The sequence below is a fragment of the Hirundo rustica genome, chromosome Z (assembly GCF_015227805.2).
Source record: "Hirundo rustica isolate bHirRus1 chromosome Z, bHirRus1.pri.v3, whole genome shotgun sequence".
Classification (NCBI taxonomy): Eukaryota; Metazoa; Chordata; class Aves; order Passeriformes; family Hirundinidae; genus Hirundo; species Hirundo rustica.
In genome coordinates, this window is record NC_053488.1 from 66,210,267 (window position 1) to 66,220,647 (window position 10,381).

Consider the following 10,381-nt stretch of genomic DNA (forward strand, 5'->3'; position numbering starts at 1 on the left):
CCCTCCTACACCCTGGACGTGTCCAGCCACGTCCTGCAAAGCGCAATGTGACGGCCAATCTTCGGCAGGCACGACCGTCACTTCTGCTCCCGTGTCCAAGAGACCCGTGATGTTCAGGGTCTCCCCACCCACCATAAACTCGCAGGCTACCCGGGGCCTTTCTTCTGTGATGGCTTGCACTGGGCAAGCCACCGGGACCCTTGACGCGTTGTTCGGCCCTCAGGTGGGGATGATCTGCGCTATGATTTGACCTTTGGGTAAGAAAGTAGGTGGATGGTTGCAACGCAGCCAGAGAAAGAGACTCTCAGGGTTGTTGAAACGAACTTGGGGTTTCGAAACCAGGAATGAAGGGGAGGAATTCTTGAGCTGCCTGGCCAGGGCTGTCCAAGAAAACCTGGGCAGTCCGGCCAGGACTACCCGAACAGGGGCATCGGGGAATCTGGAGGGAGCCTGAGCCGACAGGCAGTGTTCCTGCCGCTCCCTTCGAGATTCCTTTCTGGGCTCTGGGGGAAGGTATACGGGGACAGGGAAAACAGGGGGAAGGTCGTCTATTTTCTGGCCCTTTCTGCACTTCCCTGGGCATTCTCATAACTGCAGCTGAAAGCTGCGTGGCCAAATTGAAGTATTTAGAAGCGTCTTTGTCCCCCGATAATACCAATTGGTGAATTTTGTTATTTACAGCACTCCAAAATTTTGGGCTGTAAACCTGCTCGGGGGACGTATGAGGGAAATGTAGGAAAAGCCATCGGACGAACCTTTTCAATTCGCCTTTGGTAACCTTTAACTTGGCGAATTCGACAACGGAATTTAAACTATAATACACACCCTTCTGGGCGACTGAGAGCTTCACACCCATCTCTCACCTATGTTAATCAGTCCTTTTTCCTGTCACCCACCCACTAACACCCAGGCAAAATCAAATTGAACTTAAAGTAAACTGCGGGTTGAACCTCCTAAAACCGGGTATTTTTCCAAAAACTAGGGCACACGAACCCTTCCCAACCAAACCCGGGGAGCCGCAATAAAATTAAAATCCAGTGGCTAAAAAAACCCAGGGTCTCCACTCACCCGAACGCCTAGCCACTTCTCCTTAAATTAAAGTTTAAATAACAGAAAAGAACTAAGGAGTATCCCAAGGAGAGTTTCTGCAGGTGCTTGGGGCAAACCACCACCCCCTGGGCTGCGCAGCCTGGAATTCCTCCCAATCCTGGAGAATTCCTTCCCAAAAATCAGTGTCTTCTTTCCTCGAAGCACCCTTCCCAAAACGTAAGTGCCCTCTCAAAGAGCCAGTTACCCCCTCCTGGGATGATGATAAACCTGGGGTCGTGGGATTGGTTGCCCAAAGAGGACCTGCTGGGTGTTTCAGGCTGTCCTCTTCTCCCCTGGGAGCAAGCTCCTGCGGAGCCGCTTCCACCAGGGGTAGCGGGGCGTCCAAGGACTTCTTCTTCAGGCTGGACTTCTCTACAGCCCCAGTCCGTTCCATGGGGTCCACCTCGTCACTGGGGAGGGCCCCACGTTGGGCACCAAACTGCTGTCACAGTGTCCCAAATACGCACTGACCAGCGCAGCCACAGGCTAGCTCAGTCTTCCTCACTGCGGCAACATGGTAAGGTCGGGGTGGCAAGCAGGGCAAGCCACCTCCTCCCTGTGGGAACTTGGATCCCTACCACCAGCAACAGGCACAACGATGGAATACGCAACCGCGGCAACCAATTGAAGAGTCGACTCCTCTGAGCAGGGTTAAAGGTGGTTTATTTGAGGGAGAGGGAGCATGGAGCTCTGCACTCTTCGCCTGCTGCCCAGAGAGAGCACCGAGAGCAGCTGTGCACTGGTTTATAAAGTGGGGAGGGATCAGGGGTGGCGACAACCGGTCAGCCAATGGGGATGAACAGGGGTGTAACTGGGGGTGTTAACATCAGAACTGAGGACCAACCACAGAAGGGCAGTAGGGGATTTCCCAGGCCCCAGCCTATCACTTGATGCCCTCCCTGGAGCTTTCTAGAAGCCAGGGAAGGGTCCTAGAGTGATAGACAGGGCGCCCAAGAGGGGAGAGAGAGGATTGACAGGTAGGCATAAGGGGGAAGGGATGATTGACACATAACGAACAAAAGACCACTTTGTGGTAAACAAGTATGAACCATCACAGAAACAGGGGGGTACATGGAACAAACCATTACATAAATATTGTATAAATTTATGTAAAATGAATAAAGCAAAACACACACACTGCCACACTGAGGGTTTTGGCTCACCAATGAGCCTGATGGCTGCCTTTCACATGGACTTCTGTGGGTTCTGGCGCAGGTACCCGTTTGCTCTGTCTCTCTCCTCTTCCAGCTGAAGAGAGAACAAAGGGGCAAAGGGAAGGGTTGGCACTGATTCTTGCCCTTGGATGTGTGGCCCCTGCATCCAGGACTGACATCCCTGCACAGACACCCGTGATGGCCAGCCAGAAGCTGGGTTGGAGGAAGCAGAGAGATGAGGAAGTCTCAACTGAGTCTTCCAGAGGAAGTGTTAATGCTGTCCTGATGCCAAAGCACAGCTGGTTTGGGGCTCTGTTGACAGCCTGGCTTGGGGAAGCACAGGAGTCTGGAGAAGACCCTGCTGGGCCACACACCACAGAGGAGTAATGTGTAGGGATCAGTCTGTTGGTGATGAGTGCAGCAGTAGGCAGGGGCCACAGCTGCCAGCCCCTCACAATGGGTATGGAGGGCAGAGGGCAGTAGGCAGGGGCCACAGCTGCCAGCCCCTCACAATGGGTATGGAGGGCAGAGGGCTTGTTCAGGCACAGTCTGGGGCTTTGAGCCACCCTTACCAGGCACTCGCCAAACCTCCACTGCTCCTCTTTCTTCAGAAGCTGCTCAAGATTCCACTTCTTCAGGAATATCGTTGCTTGAAGCAGGGTTTCCCAAGAGGCCTGCAGAAAGCAAAGACTGGGAGATGGCCCGGCATCCCAGGGCATAGGACCAGCCAAAGGCCAGAAAGGAGGCAGGAGTGCTGCAGTCTTTGAGGCTTTAGAGCAGAAGGCAGCTGAGCCTATTCACAGGGCACACCAGTGTCCTCACCTCTGCCACAAACTTGTTCTCATTGTACATGTGGTAAAAGAATGGGAGCAGGCACTGGTGCATGCAGTCTTTCAGGGGCCTTTTTCCTTCTCCCCCTACCACTCCATCACTGCTTGAAAGAGGTGAAGGGAGAACAGCTGCACATGATAGTGAAGAGAGCAAGAACCTCACTCATGCTAGTGAAGAGAGCAAGAACCTCAGCACTGCCTATTCCAGGCCTACCTGGCCATGGAACTGAGAATACACAAGAGAACAGTTCCTGGCAGCATTCGGGGGGGGTGGGGTGGGGCGTGGCACAGAGCTTTACATTGTTGAAGCGTGGCTGGAGTGCCTCAACCAGCAGCAGAGCGACAGAACTGGCAATTGGCACATCTCTGTTCTGGAACATGCCATTGAGCAGGGAGAGGGTCATCCACACCACTTCCCTGTCTTCATCCTTCAGCACCTCTATGAGGCATTCAGTCAGGGCCCATATTGTGTTGGCCTGTGTGGAACACAATGCAATGCTGTGAATCCATGAAAGGCTGCATCGCCAGAACCACTCCAGCACTTCAATCCCATGCTGCTGCCACAGAGCCCAGAAGCCAAAGGCCTGTTCCGATGGAGTCTGGTGGATGAATGGGAAGTCAGGAGTGCTGAAAGAAGCTGCCCATCTTCTGAAGCGTGTCTGAGTACAAGCTACTGTGTTATTTAGCCACAGAATGACTGGCTGCCTGCTTCTCACCATAGAGGATCTCTTGCAGAGTACCATGAGGCATCTGAGCATGAGGAGACGCATCACTCTGCACTCCCTCTGTAGGTAGATGGGGAAAAGCCGTAGCATGCGTTCACCCGATTGCTTTATGTTAACGCAAGGCAGGATCTGAAACACACAAATAAGTGACAGGAATGCACAGCTGATACAACCCTATCACTGCACAGGGCTAGGATAAAAGATCCATAAGGACATACACGAGATCAAATGCAACAGAGCCCAAAGGTAGTAGAGGCTGCAGAGCACCCCTGCACTTCCACTGCCCGGTGCAGGTTGCTCACTTGCTCCACTCTGTCCCTCACCTCTTGGCAGCTTCCAATAATCTTGGCCTTGAGAAGGCATGATGGAAGAAGAGGAGCCATCACAAGGATAGCAAAACCAAAGCTGTCCTAAGTGTCACCCCAGCAGCAAGAGTCAAAGGGCACACAGCAGGGCCCACCTCTGCCCATGCTTCACTGACTGGACTCCCCTGCAGCTGCATCTCCAAGAGGGCAGAGTGGTGGGACACAGCTCAGCAAGGCAGTGCTCACCATCTCTTGGTATTTTGTTCCGAGATTCAGGTGGTTTTAGAGTCTTTTCGCCCTCTGCAAAGCTCTGAGCCAAATGCAAGAAAGAGATGGAGTCTTCAGGTTTTGATTTTTCAAGGTTGCACGCTTTGTTTATTGTTTCTTATCTTACAAATTTCTCAGTGCCCAACAAAGGTCTGTGCAGCTGCTCAGGCATCTGGCGACTCCTCCCAGACTGGGCTGTCACTATCTTTTATACTAATTGCTACGTATTCGTTATTTATCATTATTTGCCAATACCTATCACTTAAACTAAACAGGCCATCCCTACTTTGACCCAATCTCTTGAAACTACTTTGTGCCACCGTCACTGCAGAAAATGGAGTGAGGGAAGAAGAAAGAAGAAGCAGGAGACAACGCCCCAAATCCTCCATCTTGCTCCCATTCACTTCCATACTAAAAACCCAAACCTACTGTTTTTTCACCCTGTGATAAGCTAAACTACTATCTTTCACACTCTTGTGGCCTGCAATCCTTCCCGCAGCACAGGAAGCCTTTCCCATGGACTGGGATCAAAGCCAATGTCCCACTGGGCTCTGTTCCAGGGTCCCAGACCCCCCTGTCCGGGTCTCTGACCCTCCAGGGCAGCCAAAGGAATGCCCTGGACTCCAACACAGTGGGAGTGTCCAAGACACCACCATGTCTGTTCAGTACAAACAGCATCTCTGTAATGGAATGTCGGCAACAGGTCCAACACAAGGTTTTATTATTTAAGGCTCTTCATCAACTTCTTCTCATTGATCCCTGCGTGCGTGTGTGCGTGCATGCGCGCGCGTGTGCGTGTGTCAACCAGGTTCCCTAGGACTGAAAAGCCAAACGGTGCCCCAGACAAGATGTCTCCTTCTTTAGGTCTGGCATTGTATTTCCAAACTGAACCCCGTGATGGAGGACAGTGGGAAATCCTATCTGTGTCTGAACCCGGGCTTAAGAGGAATTGGGCCTGAATGAGGGCTGTTGCCATCAGCTACTCTAGGCATATTTATCCAGTAAGTCCAAGCTAGCGTGCCCTTCTCAGAAAGACACCACTGCCATCCTTGCATTCATTCCGGTAGGTTGGAAGGACAAAGTCTGTCCAAGATGCACTTTGCGGCTTGCCTCTAGGCAGGCTGATTCTGCAGGACAACCTGTGCAGCAAAGACGGGCGGCCCAAAGCTCTGGCCACAGATCGCACCACAGGGGAAAGCAGCTCAAGAGCTGCAAAATCTGCACGGGCTGTTGGCACTTACCGCTCGTCCTGTGGCAGCATCCAAGGCCTTATAAACGGTCCCGAAACCCCTAGAAAGAGAACAGCGGCAAGAACGGAGAAGCCGTTCAGTGCTGAGAAGCAAAAGGCAGCCCAGGCAGGACATCTCTGCTGCCTGAAGTGTCTCTACAACACCAGGCTTCATCTACTTTTCGGCCAATGGCGCGGCAGCCCAGCAGCCCTCGGCCGTACAGCATGTCGCAGAGAAAAGCTGGGCCCAACAGAAAGGAAACCCGCTGCTACAAATCTCAAATGTACACACTGCATTGCGGAGGTGGGGCTTTTCTTTGCCTTTTCCTTTTGGTGGCTGTGCGCGTGCGTGGCGTGCCTTGCCAGGCCACGAAACACACAGTCCTGTTGGGCCTTCTCACTGCTCTCTTGATTCTCTCTGCCAAACGCAGGCAACAACACGCAGCCTTTCTTATCGTCCTGACCACCGAATATTGTTTTCAGCAAGACGTTGGAAAGAAAAGAGCTGTTATCTGAGAGCTGTCAGGTAGGAAGCTGCTCTCTCAGGTTTTTTCTTCCTTCATTAGTGTGGCCATATTACTTGGACTCATACAAACCCATGTCTCCTAGGAAAATAAGCAAACTGGTGCCACATGTTTGAGGGACAGGAGGCCTTCCAGGTGCCGCTCCTTGTGGCAGGCAAGACATTGTCAGCGTCCAGTGATCTTTGACGATGCCTTGGCATCAGTACTGAGACAGGGACAAGCTAAAGCCAGGCTCTGAAGATGCTTGCAGCTGGCCTGACTCCCCACTTGATATTGCACCACCAAAATACCTGGCCCACGGGTCTGTGGCTGCACTCACCCACTGCCAATGTGTTGCCACGCAGTGTATTTCTTCTCTGGATCTCCCACGCTCACAGCCCTCCCTGAAAGAAACAAAATGCAAGAAGCAAACTTCAAAACAGAGATACTGACTTCCAGGAGCTCTGAAACCCAGCTCCACTCTCTGCAGCTCTGAGCACTTTGTCGTCGCTTGGCTAACAGTAACATCAGCGAGAACAACAACAGCAGCCTCAGCAAGAGAGGCAGCTCTGTAGCACACATGGCCTGCACAGAGTCTGATTCGCCACACTCCTTTGCAGGGTTACCGTGAGAGGAAACTAAGCCCATGGAGAAACCCTCAGAGCAGACAGAGATCAGAAAAGAACAGGCACCAAGGCAAGTGGTTGCATCTACAAACGGGAAGGAGGGCTGAAAAATCATCACCCTTCAATAAACACTCCCTTGTGAGAGTCAACAAAAGGTTTCATCCTTCCAGGGATTAAATGCACCCTGGGACCTGGGGGGAAGTTTTATCCACAGCTGCTTTTTGCAGAGCAGAAAGAACGTTGCAAAGTCAATTCCAGGAGAGGAGGGGACCTTCTCTACCTCTCCGCAGTTTGCCCAAAGAATGCCTTGCCATGTTTCGAGAACAGCAGCTCATGCTATCACCAAGAACAACGGCTGTGAGAATTAGGACGCTCTCCATTTATGAGCAGGCTAAGTTCGGAAGATGACTTTGCCCACGCTCCACTTAGTGGAGAACTACAACTCCTTGTCTCCAGCCGGGGGTGCAGCAGTCACTAGCACTGGACTCGGCCTCTTGAACGCCGCCCACGTGCGCCATCTTCCCAAACAGGCACAGCCGAGGTGGGTAACAAGGACAGCGCCGCTCCTCAGGCGCTGCCGTGACACAGACAGCTGCCCAAATGAGATGCTGACCCTTTCACGAGTCCAGGCAAAGCTGCAGCAATGGGGTGACAGCTGAAACCTCCCAGCGAAGGAAGGCTCCAGCCTCTGCAGTCACACCAGCCGTCAGCAGCAGGGCAGGTGTGACAAAAAGCTTGGCAAAGCCCACAAATGACAACCACTGTGAAGAAGCCAGAGCCAGACCGAGCGCCGGTACAAGCTGTTGGCACCACTCAAGACAGACCATGATTGCCTTTGACTTCAGCCCCATGCAGGAGTCGCTCAATCCCCCACTTGGTCCCAACGCTTGATGCAGACCCTGGGTAAACTGGGCTCTGTTTGGTACCTGACCGGTTATCCTCTGACAGCACTGCACTGGCAGCTATGACCAGTTGCAAGAAGCAACTCGGTTTGTTGTACTGCAGAGTCACCAAGGCCTTGGTGTGCTTTCCTGGAGTGCGATCTGTGCAGGGATTGAGGCCAATGCTTAGTACTCCAGGAGTATTTATCGGCTGGGCATTAGCTGTGACAAAGTGCCCGGCAGGGGAGGAACAGGCAGCAGAGGGGCTGCAGGCTTCCCTCTGAGAATTGCCTGCAGGCCTGTTTTATCTGACTGCGCCACAAAGATGTGTCTTTTCAAGACGTGTCTGACGTTCTTTTCCAGGAGGTTGGGCTAACCAAAATGCAGAATTCTTATCAAAACAAACTGTAGAAGGAGAAGTAGAAGCAATACCAGTCATAAAAACAACACCAGGATGAAACCAGGCCCACAGCCAATCAATTTCTCGGCAGGATTTCGCCTCCAATGACTGGTGACGCGTCAGGAGTCTAAAGGGAATCCAGGAAGCCAACTGTTGTGATCCCTTTGGCCACACTAGCACACACACACCTTCACTGGGTCCTTTGCTAGGTGGCAGCCTTCTGCTGCTCGGGAAACAAGCCCTGCTTTTGCTCAGGGAAGCTCAGGCAAAGCCCACCCACTCCCAGCTGCACTCCAAGGCAAAAAGAACGACCCAAAGTGCTCCCTGGCTGCCTCCAAGCACAACAACGGCTTCCGTAGGGAGTCCAAAATGTCTGACTGACACCAGAGTGAGGAGGAACTTGTGGTACAGCTCACGCTGAGGCACACACACAGCACCCTGCTCCATCGCACGAGAAATCCACTGGACGTACTCAGCTGCTCCAGGCACCGCTTCTCTCTCTCCTCGCTTGAGCGGGACGAACTGTTTGTGCTCGAGTTTTCAGGCTGCGGAGAGGAGGCCTCTTCGAAGGATGCTGCTGCAGCGGCAGAGCCCGCGTCCATCTGGGACAAGAAATTTGTTTGTGTCAGAAAGGTGGCTGGCAGAGATGCCCCAGACAGCGCATTTTGAAGGCAAGCCCTTAGGAACAACACTGGTGTTAGGCTGCAAGCTGAGCTGTCAACTCTTCCACCTCAAGTCAAACCCAAACAAGCAGACAAGGGACAATAGCTTGTCACAGCCAGCACTATTGGAGACTGTGAAAGGGAAAGAGCACCTTTAAATTTCACCCTCTTCTGAGGACTGCATTCACCATGGACAGGGACAACTTGTTCACAATCTGCCCGGGTCGCCACGCTCACCTGAGCAAACCCCTCCAAAAACAAAGCGAGCACTTTGTGGCCAGCAGAAATACCTTCAGAGGATTGCTGGCCCACGGGCCAAAGCACTGGCCCTGCTGCCCAGGGCAGCAGCTGAGATTCAGCGGCCCAGTGAGCGTCCTTGCGGCCAGCTGCCGTGGAGACCGCAGAGCGTGGCAGACAGAGGCATTGCCCCCATCCACCTGCTGCCCTGCAGGGGAAGGGTGAGGAGAGACCACTTGTTGCATGACTGCAGTGCCAACTGCTCTTTCACTCACCCGCATTTGTTTAGCCAGCGGGTGCCGATGCATGAGGCGCCGCATCCTTTCCATTTCTTTTTTGTGCCTCTTCTCCATTGCCTTCATCTTCCTCTGAGCTTCCTGCAGCTTGCCCTTGATATTGTGTCAAGAAGGATCTTGCTAGCACCTGCCTCGGTGCTTCGGTGCCTGCGGTAGGCCTTGCCTCCCCTTTCCTGAGACCTACAGTCCAGGCCGCCGTTACTGCCCTTCCCTCTGTTCCCTGCCTAGTCAGGCTCACCTGCCCGTTCTCCCGCTCCTTCTTCAGCTCCAGCCTCAGCTGCTCTACCTGCTGCTGCCTTTTGGTTAGCTTTCCCTGCAGCCGGCCCATCCTGTCTAAGACAGCAGCCTTCCGACACTGGAGCTGCACGGAAATGAAGAGAAGACGGCTTGAAACTTCCCACGCAGCCTTGCTTGCGTGGCAACCAAGACTGATGCGCCCGCGCTTTCCAAAAGCATTTTCTTCTCCTTCTTGTCTTTACCAAGGGCCAGCTAAGACACAATCCCATCCAGACAGAGAAGCAGTGTCCAGAGAAGCAGTGCCCATAAGGAGCCCAGAGGAGTCCAAAACAACACACAAACTCTCTTTTCATACTCTCTGCCTCTTGATTGGCTCTGCTCCATATCTTTTCTTATTCAGCCTGCATGATGACAACTTCCTGCTTCATCTTAAGCAGCCTTTTCTCCCGCTCCCTCTGTACCTCTGCCAGGAAGTTTGCCTGTAGCTCCAGCTGCTCCCGCGCCTCCAAACGCTGTTGTTCCAGCTGTCTCTCCTGATGACGGGAAGAGACACATCCAGATGAAGCCCCAGCTATGCTCCCCAAAGGAAAGAATGCAAGCGTCATCCCTTCCACAAACCCCCCCGCCACCGAAGAGTTCACAGCAGTGGCTTTGTGCCCTCCAGCACTCCTGTCCCCACCAGAAACTTAGGAGGAGGGTCAGCAGGTGCAAAGAAAGGAGATGCCACCTTCCTTCCCAGTTCCGATGGCTGCCTGTTTCCTGGCCCCTCTCTCCTCAGGATTTCTGCCTCTTCTCAGAGGCTCTATTCTAAAAGTTCCTCTGCCTTTCGGTCAAGGAAAAGCTGCAGGTGGACTGCAGGACGAGGAGGAGGCCAGCACCCCAATGCCCTAGTCACGAGACAGGCCAGCAGCTGAAGTACCGGCAGCAACACGGGTATGCCT

The 10,381-nt window shown here is 53.1% G+C and overlaps 1 protein-coding gene across 1 annotated transcript; it reads right to left on the bottom strand.

Moving 5' to 3' along the window:
- Nucleotides 1-1,812: 1,812 nt before the first annotated feature.
- On the bottom strand, nucleotides 1,813-9,531 carry LOC120765817 (uncharacterized). The gene is made up of 7 exons (XM_058424192.1): nucleotides 9,442-9,531; nucleotides 9,183-9,296; nucleotides 8,481-8,610; nucleotides 6,442-6,505; nucleotides 5,612-5,660; nucleotides 3,790-3,927; nucleotides 1,813-3,549 (listed from the first exon to the last, which is right to left on the bottom strand). Exons 1-7 carry the CDS (start codon nucleotides 9,529-9,531, stop codon nucleotides 3,172-3,174), a joined length of 963 nt encoding a protein of 320 aa, XP_058280175.1. The 3' UTR covers nucleotides 1,813-3,171.
- Nucleotides 9,532-10,381: the final 850 nt, after the last annotated feature.

Bases quoted from the DNA above. Each gene is read 5' to 3' on its own strand.
- LOC120765817 (XM_058424192.1), bottom strand. From the start codon at position 9,531: ATGGGCCGGCTGCAGGGAAAGCTAACCAAAAGGCAGCAGCAGGTAGAG. The intron at 9,297-9,441 runs GTGAGCCTGACT...CACAATATCAAG, and splicing joins AGGAGCGGGAGAACGGGCAG to GGCAAGCTGCAGGAAGCTCA. The intron at 3,928-5,611 runs GTAAGTGCCAAC...TGTGTGTTTCAG, and splicing joins ATGCTGCCACAGGACGAGCG to ATCCTGCCTTGCGTTAACAT.